Source organism: the organism of the source record quoted next, unplaced genomic scaffold (assembly GCF_019419815.1).
Source record: "Pyrus x bretschneideri cultivar Hongxiangsu unplaced genomic scaffold, Pyrus_bretschneideri_v1 Contig12, whole genome shotgun sequence".
In the NCBI taxonomy this organism is placed as follows: domain Eukaryota; kingdom Viridiplantae; phylum Streptophyta; class Magnoliopsida; order Rosales; family Rosaceae; genus Pyrus; species Pyrus x bretschneideri.
The window spans coordinates 6181063-6206669 of NW_025999413.1; the positions used below are offsets into that span (position 1 = coordinate 6181063).

Below are 25607 nucleotides of genomic sequence, written 5' to 3' on the forward strand. Positions count from 1 at the left end.
ACATGGCAGCGCACTAACTCACCTCATTCTCTCTCTTCTCCTCGAGTCAACACTCCCTGTTCTCTTTCTCAGCTCAACTCTTTTGCTCTTTCACACTCTCTTGGACTCTCATCTCACTCCCTTTCCTGATCGACACCCACACCCCCAGTCAACATTATCAAGGTATAAATTCTCTTCCTCTCTCAAGTACCTTCCTTTTTGTAGTTAGATAGGAGGTTAGTAGGTTAGTTTGTCGTTGATCGGAGCATGGGAGGCTCCGGCCTCCTTCCCCAGCAAGAAAAAGCAATCCAGGCCCTTTGGGCAGAGTAGAACTCGGGCCTTAAGCCCGTTAAGCCCAACCCACCTATTTTATTTATTTGTTTTTTATTAAAAACCCAAAAGGACCAAGGCCTTTGGGCTGAGAAACCTAGGGCCCTTGGCCCGTTAAACCCCCCAAACCACAAACCCTTTGTATCAGGCATTCGGGTAGTGTGGAACGTGGGCTCTAAGCCTAAAACCCTAAACCCAATAACACTAAACCTTTTTGCTTTGGGCTAGGGTTTCAAGCCCAGGCCCTTTGACCTAAAACCCTTAGACCCCAAGGCTTTGGGCCTTAGAACCCAAGCCTAAAGATCAGGCCCAACTCGGATGCAACCCAAGCCAAGACTCGGTTGATCGACCCGGACCTGTTGACCGGTCTGACTTGTTGACTTCGGTCAACTTTGACCGTTGACTTTGACTTTGACCATTAACTTTGCCTGTTGACTTTTTTGGTTTCGGTCGAGACCCCTCCTAAACTAATTTCGACGTCCTAGATCCGTTTTTGACGTCCATTTTCCAAAATTCAATCGTTTAAGTATAGTTTTGTTAATTGTACCCCTTATGTGCCTCGGTGCAATTATTAGCGGCGATTTCGTTATTCCTTTTTCGTACGGCTCTTCGACGACGGAGTATCTATGAGTGGACCCCTTTTAAAATGCATGTTTTAGTAGTAGAAATGCATGCATGAAAAGCATGAGTTAATGGTTATGTTTTATGAAACGTTTTATAAGTAAATTAGATTTACACTTATGATATATGATGCTTTACTACGAATATTTTGGAATACCATATTTTATCGAAATGATGTTCTTTATAGTATATTTGATGGATGACTATATACTATCTATGAACATGCTTTTACACATTTCTTTATAATATATATGATGGATAACTATATGCTATGACGATGTTTTGAGATATATGTACCTATATTTGGAAAGATTATATTCAATGGTTTTGTGCGTATCTAGTGATCACATATTGACCTATGGGTTAGGTGATGTAAGAGCCTTCGGGCAATGATACTTATATTGACCTTCAGGTTGGGTGCTGTAGGAGCTTGCGGGCGATGATTAGGGGTGGGTTCAAAAAACCGAAAACCGAAAAAAACCGAAAACCAAACCGAACCGAAAAAAAAAACCGAACCGAAACTACCAAACCGAACCGAACCGAATTTGGTTGGTTCGGTTTCGGTTTTTGAGGTTTGGAAACCGAACCGAATTGAACCGAACCAAAAAAAAAAATCATATATAAATACTAAAAAATACATGTTGCCGTCGGGGTTTGAACCCTTTCCCTACGGGTTGGGTTGGTTGTTGCAAGCCAACTTGACTGTAGGCTTTGTGTTGTTATAATTGTACCAGTAATTTATTTATAGGTTTCTGGGTTGTGCTTCTTGGTTGGTTTGGTGGGGGGTGAAATTAAGTTGAGCAGCTTTTCTCTAAGAGCATAAGTGCTTCTTCTTGGTTGATTTGCCTTTAGACATAACAGTTATATATAATCCCTTGATCAAGGAAAGTGCTGTCATGCATTGCCCTTGCTCTAAGATTCGATACCTTCTATTGTCTTTTTGATCATGGAAGTTGTCTTGCATGGTCTTTTGTCGAGAAAGTGGTACCTTGCACTACCTTTGGCTATGAAACTAGCGCCATGCATTGCCCTTAGGTAAGATAATAGCTCGAGATGTCTCTTGGAGGTGTGAAGGCAAGGCTAGATAAGCATGCCATGACAACACATGTTCGGTAATGCCATGAAAATTGCAATCCTCAAGTAAGAATTCCATTCAAGCCATCACAATGCACAATATACATTACGAAGGCAAGAACATGAATGCCGTGCCTCTACATGGCAATTTCTTTTTTTTAGCATATAGTGCAAGGGATCACTATGATTAACATATATGCATTTATATACAAGTATATGTATAATATATGTGGAAAGAACCTGCTATAGTGCTGTTTAAGTTCCCGCTTGATGATCCTGCGTTGTGCCGTGGTGGTGCCTTGGCATGCCTTTGCCATGCACAACGCATGGCATAATTTTCCTTGCGCAAGGCATCCCTTAGTCGTGCCTAGCCTTCGTTGTGCTACACAGTGTGTTTGGATGTATAATAACATTTTGGTGGATCATCACAACGACTAACACATCTCAAGTAAGGATGGCTGATCAATTGTTACAAAACAAATATCGCGAACATGGTCAAAGAAATGAATACCAGCATCTTAAATACACAAGCAGATTGCGCCAGATAACAAACAAGGACGATGTTACATGATCTGCAAATGAATACAAAAAAATGAACGAAAAAAAGACAAGGAAAAAAAAAAAAAAAACCGAAAAAAAACCGAAACCGAACCGAGAAAAACCGAACCGAAAAAAATTGAACCGAACCGAAACTTCGGTTCGGTTTCGGTTTTAAGAAAAAACCGAACCGTTAAGAACCGAACCCAGCCCTAGCGATGATACTTATATTGACCTTTGGGTTGGGTGCTGTAGGAGCTTGCGAGCGATTGATAATACTTATATTGACCTTCGGGTTGGGTGTTGTAGCCTACGGGCAATTAATACTTATATTAACCTTCGAGTTGGGTGCCATAGAAGCTTACGGGCGATTGATACTTGTGAAAGAAGTGTTATGAATGAAGAGTTCTATATGCCTTCGGGCAATACTGATACCACTATCTAGCACAATATATACGATATATGTTTCATGAAAGTTTTTATGGCATGCTAGGGTTTTGGAAAACCTATCACATATTATGCTATTAGTTTTTATAAAATTTTGGGAGTTAGCATGCTGATAACTATTTCAATATTATTTATATATATCAACTTGGTCCACTCATGTTTGTTTTGCACCCCCTCAGGACATAAGAACGAGGAATACGATCTGAGATACAAGGCATTCCCCCTACCAATGATACCGCATCGTCCTCTCTGCTTTGACTTCTATTGTAATAGCTCTTCTCTATTTTATCTTCCGCTTGTACTCTGGATTAGTTGTATGCTTTGAACATGTCATGTATTATCAGTAGTTTCATTGTTGGCAGTTGAATATTAGTATATTATATTATGTAGTTCGAACGAAATTTATACGCATGTTTTACATGTTATCATCATATGCATTCATTAAATGGCTTTCGTCACCCTGAGGTGTCAGCTAGTACATGACCATCCCGACGTCCCACGAACATCAGGATCGGGGTGTGTGACACCACCTCTTCAACGCCATCAGATCTTGCGAACAGGATGAAGGGGAGGTTTGTGTCGGAGTAGCCACCATGGGAGAGTAAAATCCAACCCAGATTGAGGCCGAGAGAGAAAGGACTAAGAAATTAAGGTCTGATGTTCCTCAAAGAAGAGAGAGAGAGGGGATCTGATGCATGGAGAAAGGAGAGGTCTGATTCATGCAATGATTTTAATATATGGACGAGAAAGAGACGGTTAAAGTTATCATATTTTCTGCTGGAAAACCGACGTTATGTAAGATTTGGACACAAGATAAGATTCATGTTGCTATTTTGGGACGTTATCAAGTAGTGATGGGTGGATCATGTGATAGCAAGTCAGTGGAAATTCACCTTTAGAATCAACTTTCATACAAATATAAATGGTAAAGTAGAGAAAAAGCAAACATTATACCTGTAGAGAGAAGATCTGAGGCATGTGAATTCAAGAACATGCAACGCAAGGCCAGACATATAGATCTCGTTTAGTGTTTAGGATTGGTTTGGACCAGATAACTCTCTTGGTTCAGTGCATGTTGAGTGAAAACGTAGATATGTCAACCTGCATAGTTTGTCCAAATAGTTTTCTTTCGTGAAAATTCATCTTCTAGCTTCAATTAGGATTCGAGCGGTCATATCCCAAATTGATTAAAACGGAACAACAGTCAACAAGCGTTAAATTATATATTAGCCAATTTTCCATCAACACTTCAAACTAATATGAAGAACAAAGCTACAAATTACAGATATATTGAGTACGTAAAAATTACATTAGATTATAAATTAATCCTCCCAGTGACCATTGTCCCTTAGGTGGTCTTCAACATTGTCTTTCTTCTGACCTATCACATTCCACATGTTGTCAAGTGCATCTTTCGCTGCTCTATTGTGCGCAACTTCCTTCTTGAGACTGTAAGTGCCTCTTCCAACAATCTGATCGTTTATAAAAACCTCAACCGTGTGTTTCTCCTCCCACAAATCGACAAATCGGAGGTTCAGATTGTTCTTTTGACACACTTCATGAAGTTGTGACGCCGGATGCCTCTTTATCGTCTTCGGATCTATTATAGGCTCCAACAAATCCTTGAACACCTAGTTTTCAAAACACAAAACAGTACTAATCACAGTTCTAAAACAGATATGAGCAAACATAATAACGAGCGACATGAAATTCCATTACCTTCCACACAATGTCAATTGAGTTGCAGTCCATGAAAACTGCACCTATCGTGGACTCAACAATGTCCGCCAGGTTCTTTGGAGCATCAATGAGTCCATTGGAATGCAGTGGATACTCATGAATCGCTCGTGCAAATTCTCGAATCTGTGTACATTTTCAACAAAACTTTTGATCATAACAAATTCAAACGTATTTTTTTCTTCTCAAAGAAAACTCATTTCATATAGAGGATCTACATGTAGTACGAATATCCTAGTGGATAGGCTAAGTTTTCACCCATGTGTCCCGGGTTCAAAACTCCCTTTTTCCATACATTATTGTAATAGTTTCAAACCCTCTTCCTCTCCGTAGTAAAATTAAAAAAAAAAAAAAAATCATATAGAGGATTTAACAAGAAAGCATCTCCCAATAAATCATTTTTAACTAATTCGCATTACATAGTCTTCTTTAACAAACTAGATATTCATAAGTAAAATAGTTTTGCCAGCAGCGCTACAGCTAGGGAGAAAACGACTTTCGCCAAGTCTTATATCTCTCTCTTCCTTAATATGATTCAATTTCATTAACCAATATAAATTTTGGCATGCCTAACTGGGGATGCTAAAATACATGGGAGCGTAAGCTGTATAACCAAACCAATGGGCAGGTAATCCAACGAGAATCAAACACAAACTTTCAGATTTAATTTTCATGCCAAAAGTCATACGTGTTGAGAGTTGTCCTACATCGGTGAGGGGACAAGTTTGCTTTGTTCTTATATGGTCTTGGGCTATTTCCCATATTGTTAATTGGTTTTATGGTGGAACCCTAATTTCATCATGGTATCAGAACAGGTTGTCTCACGTGTGAAACCCAATGACTATATGCGCTCCACGTCACCCTGTTGTATTGTCTACGTGTTAGGCTTGAAAATCGGCCACACGTGCGGGGCATGTTGAGAGTTGTCCCACATCGGTGAGGGGATAAGTTTGCTATGTGCTTATATGGTCTTGGGCTACTTTTCATATTGCCAATTGATTTTATGATGAAACCCAATTTCATCAATATGCCGTATGTCCAACTGATTAAGACAAAACTTAATGCGTTGAAAAATATACTGAACAGCGATCAAATCAATTAAACAAACATAACAAGTCCAACGAAACAATGTCAACGCTTGCAAGTTATCAAAATTGACTTCAATTATCATCTAAATCCATGTTTGACCCTCAACCCTAAACGATGACCACACCCAATGCAAAATATGATTCAAAAAGTTTTAAGCAGCTTTAAATCTTTATCACTTACTTGTTCTTCAAGCAACGGTTTCCTATGCCGCAGGTACCGGTGCAACCCATGCTTGATCGCCACACGCGCAAGCTTCTCCGTATCAACATTGGCTGCCCGGAGCCGCGTCAACGGCCCGGGTGCCAAGTCGGGGTACAAAAGGTACTGTTCTCTGCTGAACAGCAAATTTAGCACCGCATCCCCGACGTACTCCAGACGCTCGTAGGATGAACCGGAGCACTCGGCGGGGACGAAGGAAGGATGTGTGAAAGCCTCCTGCAGCAAAACCTTGTTCTCGAATTTGTACCTTATAATCTCCTCCACTTCTTCAAGATTTAGATGATGATCGTGATCAGTCAATGATGTTGACCTATCAATAGAGGGCAAGGTTGGTTTGACGTCGTGCAGATGTAGGGTTGTGATTATTTCTTCTTCTGCAGCTTGGACTGCTCCCATGGTTCGGAAGGAAGCAATAGCGAAAAACACAAGTCGTGTGAGAAAGGGAGGTATAGAAGCGTGGAGACTACTGCACTTGGTCTTTATTTATTTACAAATATTTATAGATGGTCGGCAGGCCTAATTACGTAATATAATTTGGAAATTAATCATTAATCAAGGATTAATTGACAAATTTGGGAAAAGAATTATAATATAATTAATAGAAATTTGGGAAGAGAATTATAATATATAATTAATAGTAGGTTTGGGGAAGGAGGGTTGGTAGGTGCTAACAAGGAAATATCTTATAGCCGGCTTTTGGCAATATATGTGAATTGCAGGTGCTAAAAGATAATTTGCAGGGATTTGTTGGTTTCTGATTTTTGGAATTATAAATAAGGTCAAGAAGAAAGAAGGGATTTGCTGGACGTATGAAACAAGACCTGAAGAATGATTTTAACCCAAAGAGAAATAAACTAAAAAATCATTCTCAATCACCCAAATGACAATTCTAAAACAAGATATGAAAAACGTATCTATATGGATTTAGTAACATCGCTTTGTAAGGTCATGTACATGATATTTTGGATAAGCAACTTTAGTCTCTCTTGTAATATCTCGGTTAAGTCATCATTCTATAGATTATGTTCTTTGGCATCCCCCTCCATCCTTGGGTCGAAGTGAATGCGGATGCTCCTTGGTCATGCAGCTTGTGGTAGGGTTTTTCGAGATTCTATGGGCTATTTTCTTGGTGGTTTCTCCCTGAGTTAGGGGCATCATATTTCTTTCTATGCAGAACTTCATGTTGTCATCCTTGTTGTGAAGTTAGCTCATGCACAAGGTTAGCAAAATTTATGGCTTGAAAATGACTATTTTAGTGTGATATCTTGCTTTGCCTCTGGTTTTTTTTTTCCCTTCTCCTTGGTTGCTACACATTTGTTGGGAAAACGGTATTCTCCAGTTGCATCACATTGTTTTATGTTGCTCTCGTACCTTTTGAGAAGGGGATGCAGTTGTTGAAAAATTAGCTGCTTTAGGGCTTCTCTCCTGTTCTATTGTACGCATGCCGCTCCTCCTTTTGAGATTCTTTCTTTTCTGCATTCAGATTTCTTGGGCATGTCGGCCTACAAGTTTGTCTCCTTGTCTTAATGTGTAATTCTCTATTTTTCCTAATCTCTTTGGATTTCCCCTTTTGTTTTACAGCTTCTTACCTTTTAGTTTTTATTTTAGAGGGTTTTGGTCCTTCGTCCACCCCCTCTTTTTTCATATCAATAAATTTTCCTTGTACCGTCAAGGTTTTTCAAAAAAAAAAAAAAAAAGAGCAGAAGGGTGATCGCTTAAATAATTGTCTTTGCTTAGTATCGTTAGTTATGCTCATACATAATCGGCATATACAATAGTCTGTTTTCTAAATGCCATATACAAATGCGTGACCGATAGGAGTTCACATTTGTTTAAGACAAAAGTGTCCTATACATCGATGAAAATGGTTTTAATTAATCTCCCAAAGATCACTTCACTTTTTATTATAAAACTCTAAATAGTTAAGTAAAGACATGATTTAACAATTTTATGTTAAATGAAGTTATCAATAATACAATAGTTATTCAATTGCTTGTTTTGATTTTTCGTTATGTTTTGTATGTCTATCATATGTAGATTATTTTACATTCCTTAATAAATTTAAGGATTAAATACTTAAAACTCCCAAACATTTTAGTATTGTTTTAAATTGGTCTCATCTATTTTAAACATTTCAAACAAGTACCCATCTATTGAAAATGTCACATCTTTTAAGCCCAATTATTTTTTCTGGTAAAACAATAGTTCCCACTCTTTAGCTTATATGTACACTAAACTAATAATAAAAATGACTTCAAAAAGACATGAAGATGAAAAAATAAAAATAAATAAACAAATTCACAAATAAAATAGAATACAAAAATGAAGATCAGAAAATATCAAGCATCCGCCACCTCTAACCTCAACCTCTAACCATTGAAACCCAATCTCAACCTTTATATTCAAAACCCATAGGTATATCACGGTCAACATTAATATTAGTTGCCTCAAAATCTAAATTTTAAACATAAATTATATAATATGGAACCGAATGATCAAACACGTATTGAAATTATATCAGGACAACAATCTCCTAGCAAAGAAGAGTGTTAAGAATTCAGATAGGGTTTCAAGAAGCTTGTTCTGCACATGTGGTTTCCTCATTAGTCGATTCTCGGCTTGTAAACTTTCAGTTATTCTTTGTGGACGATGAAGATAGTGGTGGCTGCATCATGGCAGTCCATAACATTTAAGCAACATCTATGAACTTCTTCTCGATGTGGCGACTTGAGTTGTAGAGTTGAGTTAGTGATTGTATATTGGGTTTGGATATGATGGCCTAATGGAGTTGGTGGTGACCGATTTAATAGAAATTTAATTGGAGCTTAACAGACGAGACATTTTAAATAAATTAGGTACTTGTTTGAAATATTTAAAAAAGTCAAGACTTATTTAAAATAGGGTAAAGTACAAAAAACTACCTCAACTATGGATGTCATGACACTTTCATACCTCATCTTTTAAAATTGACAATGTCTTCATCTTTAGAATTTGGTCTAATGTTATACCTTCCGTTACTTGACCGTTTACTTTTCAGTTAAATGCTGACGTGACTTAATTCAGAACCCATTTTCTCTTAAAAAAATCATTAAAATATTATTAAAAACTTCAAAAAAAAAAAATTTACTATTTTTTAAATATTAAAATAATAATAAAAATGTGACAACCCGTTCCAAATTTTACGTTTTTATTTTATTTTAAAAGCGTGAATTTACGAAATTGCCCTAGAGGCAAGGACTTTGACTTCCGTTGACCATCGACTTGAAAGATGTGAGACTTATTCTTTTAGCATATCCTCGTAGTACTCATTGGTACGAACGTATAGGCGAAAGCCGTTTGCGAGTCCAGATTATAACGGTATAGTTACCGACGTTCGAAATTGGTTATTCAAGGTTAGTGTTTATTTAAATTAAATCCCCACTTTGTGGGGGAAGCCCAATCAGAAATGGAGGGAGAAAAGAAAAAAAAAAAAAAAAAAAAAAAAAAAAGGGTTTTCGTCCACCCGCACCCACCGCAGGTGCCCATTTTCCAAGGCCGATTCCGGCCAACTCCGGTGGAGTTTTTCGATGCCACCACCACCATCTTGAAGCTCTCATTCCCCTCTACAAAATCCACCCAAGAACCACCTTGATTAACCAAGGGATGTGGAAGTTTGAGGCCACGAAAGTTGACGAAAATCAATGGTGCTCCGGCCACCCTTCTCGATTTTCCGGCAAATCGGCAAAGCAATGGCCGATGCCACCACTTGGGCTTTGTAGCCCATCATCCCAGGAGAAAAACCCAACTAACCTTGACCCCGTTGGACCACCGTAGACGACGAATCGACGTCGGGAAGTTTTAGGCATCCGTCGGCTTCGTGGGCAAAATTGACCATCTTCCGTCCACTTTTGGACTTCGTGGAAGATATGAAAGTTGCTCCACTCACTGAGATCTTCATTTCTGTGAAGTTTGAGAATTTTTGGAAATAGTTGGATTTTCCGGCGAGTCGGGGCGGCCGACCGCCACCCGCGGCGACGCGTGGCCAGTGAGCCGCCAATGCTATTTTTAGGCTATGTCGAATTTTTTGAATTCAGTTTTGTCATTTGAATGACGTAGGTTGATCGTTGGAACCTAAATTCGTTATGATACGTTACTTGATAAAAATGTGAATCGATGATCTGACCGTTGGATCGTCACCAAAATTGAATACATTATAATACGTAATATTTAAAGATCATAGGAATTTACGGATCGGGAATCCGACTTACGGATCTTCCTAAATTGGATTTGTAAGTTAGTAAAATAAATGTTCACGGCCACTTGTTTTAGGCAATTGGCGGAGATCTGACCGTTGGATCGTAATGAAATTTTAATATGTTATTCTAGAAAAATATTGTGGATCGTTGGGAGTTGTGGATTGAAAATCTAATATGCGGATCTTCCGGGTCAAGTTATACAGGGTTGTAAACCCTACCGTCGATCTTTGATCGACGGTTGACTTGTGGTCAATGGGTATCAAACTATTTCAAAATGCCGTTGAGGTTGTGTTTTATGTGAATTGCATATTCTACGGATAAGAGTTCTGAGATGTGATTTGATAATTGGCCACAGGGATTGATCATTCAGGACGCCTCGATGCGCGTGCTAGAGAAGTATAACGTGGACTCCAGGTAAGTGGATCTTTTCCTTTTTATTGTGCATATTATTGAGAGTTCTATCGACACTTTTAAATTGATTAGGTATATTACCTTCATATAATTATTGTGAATGCTTGAAGTACCTATATGAACTACGAATGGCTTGATCCCTATTTAGGGTACGTAGGCAGTCTAACGAGACGTTAGATGCAGCCATAAAATATTTGAGACAAAAACCTTGCTTGGGAAATTGAGTAATGCGAAGGAAATTGGTAAAGACAAGTTTTAGTTTTGTGAATTAGTTAGTTAAATTAGAGTTAATTTGGTTGTCATGGATAATTATCCCTGAAAATAAGTAGTTTGGGAGTAGGGCGTTACTAATTGTACGCTTCACACCATATTGTTTATAATTGAAAATGCTACGACATGGTTGAGTAGTAGATTGCATCATGATATATCCATATGTATATTACTTGCATATAATTATTGGGAATGCTTTCAAGTGCAAAGGTGAACTCAGGACACCCAGGTAAGTTCAGGTGAGTTTATGGTACTAGTTGAATCGATTACGTTATAGCATGACTACAGTTATGAGTTAGGCAACTTCAATACTGTCGTACTGGTTGCCATGAGTTGCACATGTTATATTGAGATGCATTGAGAGCTCATAAACCTGCACCCCGGTGTTAGTGCTCCCGCCCGTGGCCAGGGCACAGTCCTTCACGTGATGTTCACCTCCCGCACCTTATGCTCACCTTGGATCCAAGGTAGGTGTACAGTCCTGTCGTACAGACCACCTTAGGTGGTTCCGACTCGTAGGTGACCCACGATTATTCGCCCAGTCTTCACGTGATCGTAGCACTCGAGCGTATTTATTTACACCCAGTCCTGTCGTACAGACCATCTTAGGTGGTTTCGACTCATGTGCAGGTATACTTATTGAGCTATAGGCTAGCCAGGATTGATGAGATATGGATAAGTTGTACAGGTCACTATAGGTGACTCCGATTTATATGCTAGCCACGATTGACGAGATATGGATAAGTCGTACAGATCACTATAGGTGACTCCGACTTATATGCTAGCCAGGATTGACGAGATATGGATAAGTCGTACAGGTCACTATAGGTGACTCCGACTTATATGCTAGCCAGGATTGACGAGATATGGATAAGTCGTACAGGTCACTATAGGTGACTCCGACTTATATGCTAGTCATGATTGATGAGATACGGATGAGTTGTACATGTCATTTTAAATGACTCTGACTGATATATCACTTTGTATTGATTTAGTTCATTTGGCCTACTTATTAATGTATGATGGATTTGATGGCAAACCGTGGTTTTGGTCATTTCCGAGTATGGTTTGGATATATGTATATATGTTGTACTGTCTTATGGAAAACGATACGGGTTTTACATTTAGGAGCATTATTTTTAGGGAAGTAGTAATTTTGGGAAGCTTGGTTTTATTGCTTACTCACACCTTCTGTTTGGTGCCCTCCAGGTTTTAGCTGCTGAGTTTGTATCGACAAGAATCTGTGGCAAATCTTAGTATTGATGGATATTTTTTAGGGTATGATTCTTACCCACATTACTGTACCTTACTTATGCTCTGACATTGCGCGTGAAATGGGTTCGCTCCCACTCGTAGCGCACTCTGGTATTTAGACACTTTTGGATTCAAATTCATTCACTTTTTATACACTATCACATTTTATGGCTTCGTCACCTTTCAGGTGTCGGCCAGCACATCTCGATTCAGGGTCCAAGTGGACTTTCTGGGTAGGGGTGTGTCAAAAAATATTTTAAATTAAAAAAAAAAAAAAAAAAAAAAAAAAAACCCTCATTTCGTCCGTCCCCTCCCCCTTTCCCCCCTCCTCTCACTTCTCCCCATCTTCATCTTCTTCCCCAACCTGCAAACGCCAAAAAAAAAAAAAAAAAAAAAAAAAATCCAATTTGTCTTCCCCCAACCCACACTCAGTTTCCCCCCTCCCCACCCCCATTTTCTCCCTCCTGCAACCCAGGAAAAAAAAAAAAAACAAACCCCAGATCCTGTCGGTGGGAAGATAGGTGTGGAGAGAAGGTGGAGAATGAGTGCAGAAGAGGATGTGGAGAATGGATGAGTGGTGGATTTGGGGTTTGATGGGTTTTCAAAAAAATATTTTTTATTTTTTTTCCTTCCTCCTCCTTTTTTTTCCTCTTCTTCTTCCTCCTTCTCCTTCTCCTTCTTCCGCAGGGGGTTGATGGGTTTTCAATTTTTTTTTTTTTCTTCCTCCTCCTTCTCCTTCTTCTTCTTCCGCGCGTCCTTCTTCTTCTTCCGCAGGGATGGGGGTTGATGGGTTTTCAAAATTTTTTTTTTTTTTTGGTGGATTTGCAAGTGGTGAGAAGAAGATGAAGATGGGGAGAAGAGAGAAGGGGGGGAGGGGGACAGGAGGGACGAACTGGGAGTTATTTTCTTTCTTTTTTTTTTTTTTTGACTTTTTATTATTATTTTAATATTTAAAAAATATTAAATAATTTTTTTTTAGTTTTGAATAATATTTTAATGATTTTTTAATACAAAGTGGGTCCCGAATCAAGCCACGTCAGCATTTAACTGAAAAGTAAACGACCAAGTAACGAAGGGTATAACATTGGACCAAATTCTAAAGATGAGGTATGACATTGTCAATTTTAAAAGATAAGGTATGAAAATGTCGTGACACCAATAGTTGAGGTAGTTTTTTGTATTTTACCCTTTAAAATAACACTAAAAAGTTAAGGAGTTTTAGATACTTAATCTTTGTTTTAATATAAGAATAATTATGCAAAAACATTTAGGAACGAAATTGTGCCAACCTCCTCTAGTGTACGAGACCAGGTTTTTTGGGTGGGTGAATAACATGCATTGTATTTGGTAACCAAATTTGGAATTATGACATTATCAAGCTGGATATTACATGGATTCATTGCCCCAAAATTGCTTAAATAAATTTAAAAATCCATTATTCGGCTGGGTTAATGATGGATTTGGGATTTTTTGTTCATTTCCAATGGATTTTGGAATAAGAATCTCAGATCATGTCTGCCTTCTGATACCATGCATATGCCAGCAAACCAGATTGACCAATCCCCGTAGAGGTATCACGGTTGGAAAATTAAATGGTTAAATCACAAAAAATGGTCCTGGACTTTATTTATTGACCACCAGAAAATGGTCTGGACCTCTGAAAGTATACAAAAAGAGCACACATTGAATGGCCATTGGCTCATGTCGTCGGTCAATAAATCAGAAATCTTGGGGCACAAGAAAATAAGAATTTCTTGAAATTTCCACTGACATTGTTGCATGCCGTGCTTTTTTCTTTCTTAGCCGCATGCTTCATGCCAGCAACGAATTAAAAGAAAATAAAATTCTAGAACTGACACGACATACTTTGAATCTCATAGGTTATCATGACAATCAATTTTCTGGTCACGGGAGACATAAATCTTATCCATCAAAAAAAGATACAGAAAAAAAAAAAAAGAGCATAAACCTGATCCGTCTTAAAATGTTAAAAAAAAAAAAAAACAGAAGACAAAATCTAAAAGATAAGTCATGACTGTCATTATTCATGTTGCTTTTAGCAAAGGTTAATATTAGGGAAACCAAAGTTTTAAACAAATTTGCAAACAAAATAATGTAGTTGTAGATGATAGAGATTATTAATTAATATTGATTAACGTATTTGTTTTCTATTAGTGACATATCTTTTAATTTATAAATTTGATTTAAAAATTTGTTCTCTCTATCATTATTCTTCGACAAAAGATGGTATGTCTGATATTTGTGTCTTGGGAAGTCAAAGACATAATTGTGCATGTTGCTTCTAGTTAAATGAAGATTTTCAACGAGAAAATAAGAGATCGATTTTGTCTCATACTTATGTTTTACAAGCTAAGAATTTGACCTACAAACTGGCTCGTTGCGTTGGAAATCTCGACAATCTTACCACAAGATCAAAAGGAACTGTTTATCTCTTCATTTGATACACTAATTGCTATGTACAATTTACACAAGACTCCCACAATGCTGACTTATATGACATGTACAATGTCCATATGATGTCTTTATATTCGGTATGATCACATCAAAAGGAACTTCATAAACACAAGCAACGTCACTGCACTCTCCCCATTCTACCTTCCTGACATCAGATTGACAAGAGCTTGATTTTCGTAGAAGGATCCGACATCCCAATCCTCGGCTGAGGATGAGAGTGTCATCAACGCCACCACGATTGATCGCATACTTGGACGCAGATCTTTGTTTTCCTGCGTGCATGCTTTGCCGAGTTGGGCCATCTGCACCAGAAAACCATCGTACCTATTTTTAGACTGATATCTAGAGACAAATCATAATGTGTTTTGGTCTGAGAAATTTTTTCACCTTGTGCACTGAATCAAGCGGATAGTTGTCTCCAAGGTTAGGGTCGACCAATTTTCGGAGGTCCTCTAGATCGGGCTGATTCAGGACCTCCTCAAACTGTGAAAAATAAAATTACAACAAAAACATGCTTAACTGCTTTATGAGAGATTATTGTATGCAATGCAAGATAGAATCCCTGCATAAACTTGATAAAAGCAAATTGGCTTATTTAAGTAGAAAGATAGAGAGAAAACAAACCAAACCAACAAGGCCTTTTGATTCCGAACTAGCGCCATCCTCTCTGAAAACAGCTTCCTTGGCAGATATCAACTCAAAAATGACAACTCCAAACGCAAAAACATCTACTTTAGGAGAAACATCGCCATATTGAGCATATCTGCACACAACCATGTTAGGAGTTAATCCACAATATTCAGGCCCTTCAGCCATCAGCTTATTGGTCAGGATGACGACTAGAAAAATTATCAATAAACTCATTCAGCTTACGATAGGTTCTTCCAGAAGAATGCAACAAAGGCAATCTGTTAGTGCTAGTCTGCTAAAAGGAATAATAGAGAAAAAAAACTACTTACTCCGGCGGCATATATCCAAATGTTCCCACAGGACGTGTGGGGAGTGATGTACTTCCAACTTCTGTCAGTTTAGTTAACCCAAAACCTGCAACCTGCAATGAAAAGGAGGGAATTTTATTGCAACAATACAAGATTTTAATGGTTCATATTGGAAATAGAGGCACTAAAATAACCTTGGCATGGAAATTCTTGTCTATCAATATATTGGCTGATTTGATATCGCGGTGGATATAAACAGGAACAGTATGCTCATGAATGTATTCGAGACCTCTTGCCGAATCTAGGGCAATCTGCACTCTGATAGGCCACGGTAGTGGGTCCCTCCCTTTCCCTGGATACATTAAACTGTGTTATCACCATTCTCTTGCATACAGAAGTACTTAAATCCTCATCAAGCACAGCCTAACCTGAACCACGCAGATGTTGGCTTAAGTTGCCATTCTCAATATATTCATAGACTAGGAAAAGAGAGCCCTCAACACAATAACCAATCAAGCGTACCTGCATTGATCGTTCAGAAGCTTAGAGATGATTACACATTTTAGATATCAGTTCCATGGTTATAAACTAGTACAAAGTGTACAATGAGATTTTTGGAGTGCAAATAACATCACCCTTATTTTATAGTTCTTAAGCAAGATTCATATGCATTGTCATTGTTGAAAAGATAAATTCATTACCAGGTTCAAGTGATGTACACGTTTCAAAACATTTAACTCGGCCAGAAATTCTTTTGATGCTTGCATATCCATCTTCTTGATTGCAGCTTTCTGCACACACAGATTATATGAGTGGGACTTCTAGAAGAAGAAATAAAAAATTAGGAAATAAACACAAGCATGGTCTAGAAACACTAAACACTTAATTCATGAATCATGGTGCTGGACTAGAAAATCTCATACTTCATTTGGACAGAAAAGATAAATGATGGATAAAAATCATGAAAAGGTTAAAGAAAACAAACCTCGCCTCTCAACTCTGCATAGTAAACAGCCCCGAAACCTCCTTGTCCAATTTTATTAGCTAGGCTGAAGTTATCAGTAGCCCTTGCAAGTTCTTCGTATGAGAACTCCACTGATTTGTCCACGGAAATGCCTGTTAGGCCTCGACCAGCAGCATTTGACTCTCCAGGTTTATCGGGGGTAATCACAAGGGCTAGACCCAGAAGAAAAATCAATGAAATCATGTCAAACATCCATTTGGTGCAAAAATCTTAGACCATTTGAGGGCAAGAACAAATAAAATACAACGAATGTTCAAATAAGTGCAAGAAAGACCAGAATATACATGGCAGTTTCATGACACTTCATAACAATTATTATAAACAAAATGGACCAACAAAATGGCCAGGGCCGGTTCAATGGGATTTCTAAGGGCAAATTATCAGTGGTACTGATACTAGATAAAGAAATAATTTCCAATCCTTCAACAAAATTGAACAACTAACAATTACAATAGCAGCAGTCTTTTTCCCGTAATTTTTAAGAAACCTTGGGAGGAGGAGGAAAAAAGGAAAACCCTCTTGTTTGGAAAGAATGGGAAGATGAAAATGAATCAATGAATGCTAAATGAGAAGAATAACATCCTAAAGTAAGGAGCTTAGTCAGCTACTCGAACTGGTGTTACTGCAAAGAATCAAAGTGGAAAGGTAACATCGAAAAGCCTATCTGGAAAAAGAAACAAGGAGACGAGTAACTTACAACGCCCATTTGGAGAAGATTGATCTTCAGATGTTGCTAAGAGAAATTTTGTATCCACCTTGTTCTTTCGGAAAATTCCAAAATATATACCACCAGCCAATAGCAGCACTCCCGCAATTACTCCCACAGATATGCCACCAATGGCTCCACCTCCTAGCCCTGCTTATACAAAAGAAAAATGATGAGCTCCAAGTAGCATTGAGTTTCAAATCACCCTCACACACTGGCATCTGAACATGAAACCAATTTTGGAGACGGCCGTATCACCTGAGCTGCAAAAAGAACAGAAGCAAATAAAACTCATAAATATTAACAATCTTCAGAAGACACGGAAAGTGAAAACAAGATGTAATATAGTTAAGCTAACATATTGAGGCAGTAGAAGATACCTTGACTTCAAAGGCAAATAGGTTCCATTTTGATCTGCAAGATAAAATGAAACTTTGGTGAGGAAAGTTGAAAATAAAGCCTCCTCTGAAACCATATTGAAAGTAGAGCAATGCTTCATAATACCTAAAAACTGGATATCCAATAAACATTCGTTATACTTATTTATACCACAGGAACAACTCAGAAACAACATAGAATTGAAACAACTCAAGTGTCTTCACTAGCACTGTCGCACGTTGCATCAAGGAATATCAATCAGAGGAATGGACAATAAAATTCGTAAAACAAGATGACAACTCAGCTAAAAACTGCATTGTCAATTGATATCTTAAAACAAGAGAGTTACTGTATTATTCTTCACCTAACATTTTCAATACATCACTCCCTAGATGCCCACTGGATCCATAACCACAGGAAAGACCTTGCACCACCGAGCACTTTAATTATTGAACATTCTAACATTCGTTACAAACTCATGATTAACAATTAAAGATGCCTTTGTTGAAATTGCAAGGAATCGATTATCTGGCCTGTAAATTTCCCCGAAACTTTTGTAAGGATTCCACTTTCTTAAGTTCACCCTGAACATTTTCCTGTGGGATTTCAGTTCACTATTGAAGTTTCTTTTTTTCACAAATTTCTGCCTATCACTTCCTAAACAAGACCCTTCTAATCAATTGTTTGCTACCTTCCCTTCTAGTGGATTCGTTTCCACCGTAGTCATTAGCATTGCAACATAGATCAAGGCATCCAAACTTAGTAATAACATGCAATGTCTACCAAATCGTATAACAAGATTCAACTACAAAAGAACCACATGCCTTTCATTTTCCAACGCTACATATGAAATTACCTACTTTGTATGTATGCATCGAAAGTTCACATGTTGGTAAAAAAATGGCACCACTTAGCGAAATATCCACGAAACCACGTGTTGGTCGAAAATGGCACCATTTCACGGGATATACATGAAACTACTCCCTTGACTAAAACTCATTAATTCACCCCATGCTCAAATTATTACTCATTAGCATATACATTCCTACATAAGCCTCAGCCGAATCAATTAACAATTTTCCAACTCCGAAACAACTAAATGTTTCATTTTACCAACTATGCAAATTCCGCAAGATATCTCAATGTCTGCATCAATTCTCAACAACAGAACAACTTCAAAGCACAAAAAACTATCCCATAAAGAACAAAAGCTCAAACCTTTGCCCGGAATATACACGATACCGCTCCCTTGACTAAAATTCACACCAGGATTATATCTCTGCAGCAAAGCCTGATCCAACTGCTCCGTCCCCGCAATAGAATCCAAATTGTCCTCCGGCCGCAGAGGATAAGTAATAAACAGCCCATAATCCTCCGAAACCGAGCTATTCCCACACGTACAATTCACTGTCACGTTCACTTTAGCATTATTGGGTATGTTATTTGGATCATAGCTGTTGAACCACTCCAAGTCCTCCACCGTCGTCAAATTCGAATAGAAAATCTTCGCAATCCGGTCGTACGTGTCACCGGTACGGACATCCCACTCGAACATTTGGCCGTGGTTGCCATTGGTGCAACCACAGGTGAATGGAACATTGACCCTGATGCCGAAACGGTCGCTGTATATGTTGGGAACCGAGTCCTTGTTGTAGGCGACGATGGTGGAGTCGGTCGTATTCAGAACATCGCCAATGGAACTGAGATTAGTGCCCTGCCATACGTAGTAAGAAGCTAGAGCATCGCAGCTCTTGCTGCACTGGGGTTTCACCGTGAAACAAAGGGAAACCAGCACCAGGAACCCTAACCCGATTCGAAATCCCATCTGGGTCGATCCGAAATCGGAAAACCAAGTCGCAGAAACCATTTAGGAACTGGGTTTTTGGATCGGAGTTGTTCAGGAGTTGGATGAACAGAGAGAAAGATGGAAGCTTTGAGTGGGGTTTGATTAGTTTAAAATTAAAAGTTAATTAGATGAAGTAATGAGTGTTTGATTGTCGTACTTGGCGTCTTTGACTTTGCTTAACAGTGAAGGAGAAAACGTTCCCGTGGTTTTCAGGCGATTGTTTCTGGAGAGCGACTGACGACTGAGTCAAACGACTGTGGCAACCCTGCCCCCGAGTTCACTGGGACGGCTATGATAAATAGGGGTGGGCATAAAAACCGTCAAACCGCAAAACCGGATCGAACCGTAAGAAAAAAAACCGAAAAAAACCGTATTGACTAGAAAAGTTAACTTTGAGAGAAAAACCGAACCGAACCGTTCAAACCGGTTCCGGTTCCGGTTTCGAATGACCAAGAACCGACCGAACCGAACCGAATCGTTTTATTAATAATAAATAAATAAAATTATATATGCACACACATGTCATGGTGTAATAGGTTGAAAAATTGTGTACAGGAGCTGCTACTTCCTGCTTGCTCTTTGAAGTCTGAAAACCTGCAATTTGCTTCATCATTTTTTTGTTTGTTGACTGATTGACCAGTGCATATGTATTTTATGTCTCTTTTTGTTGACTTGGTGCCACTACCAAAGACATTTGCATTAAAAAAGATGTGTTGTATGCAACTTTATGTAATCAGTTTTAGAAGATGTATTTGAATGCATAATGATTTGGTGTTCAAATAATTTATTATTAGGAACCGTAAACCGGCAAGAACCGAATCGGAACCGGTGTAGACCGAACCGTAATGTTCTAGTAATAAATTTAAGTGGAACCGCACCGAATCGAACCGTTAATATATTACGGTTCCGGTTCCAGTTTAGGAGTGGAACCACACCATACCCACCCCTAATGATAAATAGGAGGCTTTTACGACGCTGTGGGACTTGTCGTGTTTTAGAGAATCCTCAAATGCATTAATCATGTTTTATGACGCTGATTATAGATTTTCTATTATCTCATATTTAGCATAATATTTTATAATATTAATACGATAATTGATATTAAAGTATAAAGGGAAAGAGAGTGTTAGATCCCACATCGACTATGAAAGTGGATCATTTATGCCTTATATGTACATGCCCACCTCCATATAGCACGAGACCTTTTGGGAGCTCACTGGCTTCAGAGTTCATCGAAATTCCTAACTTAAGCGAGTTTACGCGAGAGCAATCCCAGGATGAGTGACCTACTGGGAAGTTCTCGTCTGAATTCCCAGAAACAAAACCGTGAAGGTGTGGTCGGGGCCCAAAGCGAACAATATCGTGCTACGGCGAAGTCGAGCTCGGGATATGGAGTCGAGCTCGGGATGTGGAGTCTATGAAGAGTCTTACTTTGAGAGAATTTTCTTAACATTTCTCTCCCTTAAAATTTATGTCTCTAATGCTTTGACAACTCAAACACATCCATCCCAACGTGATTAAATTTACAAACTTCAATGCAATTGTATATACAAATTGCAACTTATGTAGCTTAAATGAGTAATGTCTCTAATGCTTTGACAACTCAAACACATCCATCCCAACGTGATTAAATTTACAAACTTCATTGCAATTGTATATACAAATTGCAACTTATGTAGCTTAAATGAGTCAGAGCACTTATTCATGCATCTTAGATTTTGTGATGTGTTGGAGTATCTTTTTTTTCTTTCAATATAGTTTGTATTTATGCACGTTACGTATCCATGATGAAATAATCACATAAGTTACTCTATATTTATGTTTTAATTAAAAATCAACTCTCTCATCAGTCATGTGAGTCTCCATGATCCCTAACCTTGAAATAATAAAGAAGATTAAAAGAAAAACTGAGTATAAGTAAGGGTAGTGATATTCACACACTCTCTCTCTTTTATTTTCACACATCCTTGTTAATTTTTTTTCATTGAACTTCGTCAATTCATATGATCAAATGATCGAAAATTGAAAAGATATGTGAAAAGTAAAAATTGGTGAGTGGATTGCACCACTTCCAATTTTCCATCTTACTCGCTTGCTTTCCTTCAAACCCCCTTCCACCAACCATAATGTAGATCTCCGAATTGGTAACTAAATTCACAACTTACTCCTCCATGCATGTTCTATGTCATGCCAAAAAATTCGGGGCAAAGTATTCTACAATTTTCGTTGTAGTAAGAGTGTTTTGCACTCCTCTTAGTGCTCTACACCTTACAAAGTATTCACAATTTTTGTTATAGCAAGAGTGTTTTACACACCTCTTGGTGCTTCACACTCTATTGAGTTTATTGTAGTTGCACCGATTTTTGTGTTCTCTTTGCATGTAAAGTTATTAGTAAAATAAATCTAGACGACTTATCAGTCGCGGTACTCCAAGATTTGTTTTTTGTTTTCGGGTGCACATTATGTTTTTGGCTAGTACGTGGGGTTAGACGTTTATGAAATTGTGATAAAAACAACCAACCAAGTTGGCCTAACTAAACACTTGAAGATGCTCTCATAAACTATATTTAACTATGTATAATTATATTGCGTATTTAACTAACGGAGGCAGATTGTCTGCCCTCCTGTTTGGGTGTCATTTACATCTTCTTCTATTTTGTGTGGTCACAGTTAAGTCACATCAACATTTTATATTGATTTTTTTATAGAGATAATAAGATAAAAAGTAATATGAATATAAAATGTTAACATGGGTTAACCGTGATCGCACAAATAGAATGATACAGAAAGAACACCCAAATAGGACAGACAATCTGCCTCCTTAAATAATTGATCCTACTTTTGACATTTGGTTAAAGTTTTGATGGGGATTTGGGGTTCAAGACAAATCTGAGTCATTTGATGGGATTTTGGGTTAAAGCCAAATCTGAGTAATGACATATGTTCAAAGTATAGGCAGCTTTGTCGTTCAAGGTCAATTTTTTAGACCTTTGGTACCGCAATCGGGAAGGTTTGAAGTAATACTTTATGGAGAACAATTAGACCCGCAATCAAGTTGGATAGTTAGACCAGAAATGGTCCGCTCTACCAATTAACTTCGTATGTATTAAGAAAATTAAATTTGTAAATTAAATGATGTGACATTAATATAAAATAAGTATGTTAATTAACATTTAAATAATAATTCAATCATCAACATTCATATGGTTTGGTTTACAAAATTTGATTTTAAAATTTGATTTTTCTAACATTACCCAATTTCTAATTTGCTAAAATGAAGTAAGAAAACATGCACACAACTATTGCTGTACACATACACACAGTGAATAATGCAAACAAAGAGAGATTCACAATTTTTGTTTGTTTGATACGTGGATAAATGTCTCCTCCTACTCTTTTGCTTTCAAGCAATACAAAGTTGTTGTACATTAGAGATAAACAAATACAAAACTTTGGTCACGCAAATAGGTCTCACAACTCTTGCAAGAGTTAAAAGCTAAGCCCTTTTGAAGTAGGTAGGGATCTGGACTTGGATTGTTGTTATTGTCGTACTTCCACGTTCTGAACAAACTAATCCATTTTATAAACGTAAAAAGTTTAGGTGGAGGGAGGCTACCCTATCCTAGAGTCAAGACATACCACAAGAACTTACAAAGAGGATTTTAGCTCCTATTTTGATTGTTATAGACAGCCTACCAAGAGAATTGCCCGCAACAAGCTAATCTCTTTTCGTTTGGTTTAGGAGATTTCTTGCAAATAAATGTAGTAATTTTACATGGCTGGTATACAATTTTCAATTAATTGGCTGCAAGATGCTTGTGGCCCATTCTATTTCTCCATTTTTAAGCCCACTATTCTATTTTGCAGATAATGAGATGGCTTTTGATAGGCCCTCGTTCAAAAACCAACGGGTGAAGTAGCCCTTTTTTTTTTTTATACGAAAATAGAACAATTATGAACTTTTAATAAAAGAACACTACTAAACAGACTATAAATTACACATTATTTAGTGTCCCTTTATAAACGTCTTTGTGTCTTTACTGGGTGATGCTAGATGGCTATCTACTTGAATCATATTTGTTGATCACATGATGTGACGATTAATGATTAGATAATTTCATTTAAGCTTGATCTTTCTTCCGAATGAACCGTATAAGCCAAGCGAAAGTGTAAACCATAATAAAGGAACTTGCCCCACCGCCTATGAGTCTAATAGCCTCATTAGACCGTGCATTTTTCTCGGTATATTCGGATAATAGGTAGGACTATATATAAAGTAAAACTAACTAGAGCTAGAAATATAGCTTTTAAAATGTTAGCACCGCATAAAAACATTCCTTTTAGAATAATACGAATAAGCAAAACTATGTTATAGCCATTTATTGTACTCTATGAATAGATGAATACATATAGTTGAACATAGTGTAATAAAAGAAAGAAAAATTCGTGTACATGAGAACTAAATGGCCGTTATGTTTATTACTAAACTTGTTGTAGAGATGAAATATAACCAAGGTATACTCTTTTTTTATCATAAATTAAATAGATTATCAGAAGAAAAATGGTGCCAAAAATTAGGATACATTATAGGAAAGTAAAACTTCCATTGAAAAGAAGCAGATGAAAGACTTTTATAAAAATTCTAATTAGGTATATTTTCAATTTTTTTCCAATAATTATAAAAAAAAAATAAAAAAAATAAAAAATAAAATAAAAAAACCCCAACCTTGAAGGGGTCCAACCTATGGGTGGGTTTGAAAATTGGTGACATTATTACAACCAAATGGAAAATATTGCCTTACATGGAACTTTCTTTAGGCCAAAAGATTTGTATATCAAACTTTGATTTTTTGTCGGCATGCGTGAAGTGGCATAACAGATTCTCTGACTTTTTGAAAAGATTAATGCTAGGAAAATTAAATATGTAGACTAAATTTTGTAAATTAAATAATATGAAAGTTGATGATTGGATTATTACTTAAATATTGATTAGCATGCTTATTTCTTATTAGTGATATATCATTTAGTTTGCAAATATAGAAATTTAGTTTACCTATCATTACTCTTTTGAAAACTTTGTTGTGTCTCATCAATTGTAGCAAAATCTCACCCCAACATCATATAAATTAGAATTCATGGAGAATAAAGTTTGTATATACCTCAAACTTCTCTATATAAAATAAATGTTTCACGCATTTTTACAATTTATAAATGCCACTGAAGAATTATTTTTTGTCACCAATTCACTACTTAGCAAACGGTTATCAAGCCAATAATTTATTTTCAAACACTTTGACAAAACGAATGATGATAAAATGGTACAAACTTTCCACCAGCTCTGAGTGTCTTAAACCTACAGCACAACTTTGCAATATGGTTGACTAGTATGTGGCAGGCCCTCAACCTGAGCTAACAGAAAAACTTGAGAAAATAAAAAATGGTGGTGGATGTGGGTTGACCAATTGTTGTCTAGCATTCATATTGGCAAAAACATAAATTAGAAAAGTGAAAGATGCCTCTTGGGTCTCACGGATTTGATTTGATCCACAAACGAAACCTCATACACACCTCGTACTTTTTCCTCCCACAAATCTTAATTTCCAAAATCCTGGATGCCACCATACACATAACCAACCTCTCAACTTCAATAAAATAAGAGTGTCTGCTTTCCAACTATGTGATAATATAGCACATATGTAAGCGAGCGCTTGTATCGCGAATAATTTCTTAAGTTTTAGATGGTACAAACATTTTTTTTTTTATTCTATATGCATTAGTGGGTTATACTGATGTAGGACATGAAATAAGATAATCGGAAGATTAAATGCATTTGGTTTAGTCATAATTGCAAGGGGTTTAAGCTATACTGATGTAGGACATGAAATAAGATGATCGGAAGATTAAATGCATTTGGTTTAGTCATAATTGCAAGGGGTTTAAGCATCTATAAATTCATGTATTTGTAAGGTAGAAAAGGAGTAGAAGTTGTTTTGGAATAGAATATAAAGTCGTTTTTAAGTGCCTTGCTCTTATTTAA

General features: G+C 37.3%; 2 protein-coding genes across 2 annotated transcripts; both read right to left on the bottom strand.

The window, feature by feature from the left end:
* Positions 1 to 4175: 4175 nt before the first annotated feature.
* On the bottom strand, positions 4176 to 6659 carry LOC103954957 (ribonuclease 3-like protein 3). Its single transcript, XM_009366810.3, has 3 exons — positions 5995 to 6659; positions 4708 to 4851; positions 4176 to 4619 (listed from the first exon to the last, which is right to left on the bottom strand). The coding sequence occupies exons 1-3, from the start codon at positions 6427 to 6429 to the stop codon at positions 4311 to 4313; spliced, it is 888 nt and encodes a 295-aa protein (XP_009365085.1). The 5' UTR covers positions 6430 to 6659; the 3' UTR covers positions 4176 to 4310.
* A 7870-nt stretch (positions 6660 to 14529) lies between these two features.
* Positions 14530 to 19585, bottom strand: LOC125468101 (lysM domain receptor-like kinase 3). The gene is made up of 12 exons (XM_048578172.1): positions 18943 to 19585; positions 17727 to 17760; positions 17605 to 17609; positions 17338 to 17496; positions 16602 to 16792; positions 16318 to 16407; positions 16045 to 16138; positions 15811 to 15968; positions 15638 to 15729; positions 15303 to 15441; positions 15066 to 15161; positions 14530 to 14980 (listed from the first exon to the last, which is right to left on the bottom strand). The coding sequence occupies exons 1-12, from the start codon at positions 19547 to 19549 to the stop codon at positions 14816 to 14818; spliced, it is 1830 nt and encodes a 609-aa protein (XP_048434129.1). The 5' UTR covers positions 19550 to 19585; the 3' UTR covers positions 14530 to 14815.
* Positions 19586 to 25607: the final 6022 nt, after the last annotated feature.

Coding starts and splice junctions, on each gene's coding strand:
- LOC125468101 (XM_048578172.1), bottom strand. CDS start 19,549: ATGGGATTTCGAATCGGGTTAGGGTTCCTGGTGCTGGTTTCCCTTTGT. Junction 17,761..18,942: donor CGTGTATATTCCGGGCAAAG/GTTTGAGCTTTT, acceptor TTTATCTTGCAG/ATCAAAATGGAACCTATTTG. Junction 16,793..17,337: donor ATCTTCTCCAAATGGGCGTT/GTAAGTTACTCG, acceptor TTCTGGGTCTAG/CCCTTGTGATTACCCCCGAT.
- LOC103954957 (XM_009366810.3), bottom strand. CDS start 6,429: ATGGGAGCAGTCCAAGCTGCAGAAGAAGAAATAATCACAACCCTACAT. Junction 4,852..5,994: donor AACCGTTGCTTGAAGAACAA/GTAAGTGATAAA, acceptor AAATGTACACAG/ATTCGAGAATTTGCACGAGC. Junction 4,620..4,707: donor CAATTGACATTGTGTGGAAG/GTAATGGAATTT, acceptor TTTGAAAACTAG/GTGTTCAAGGATTTGTTGGA.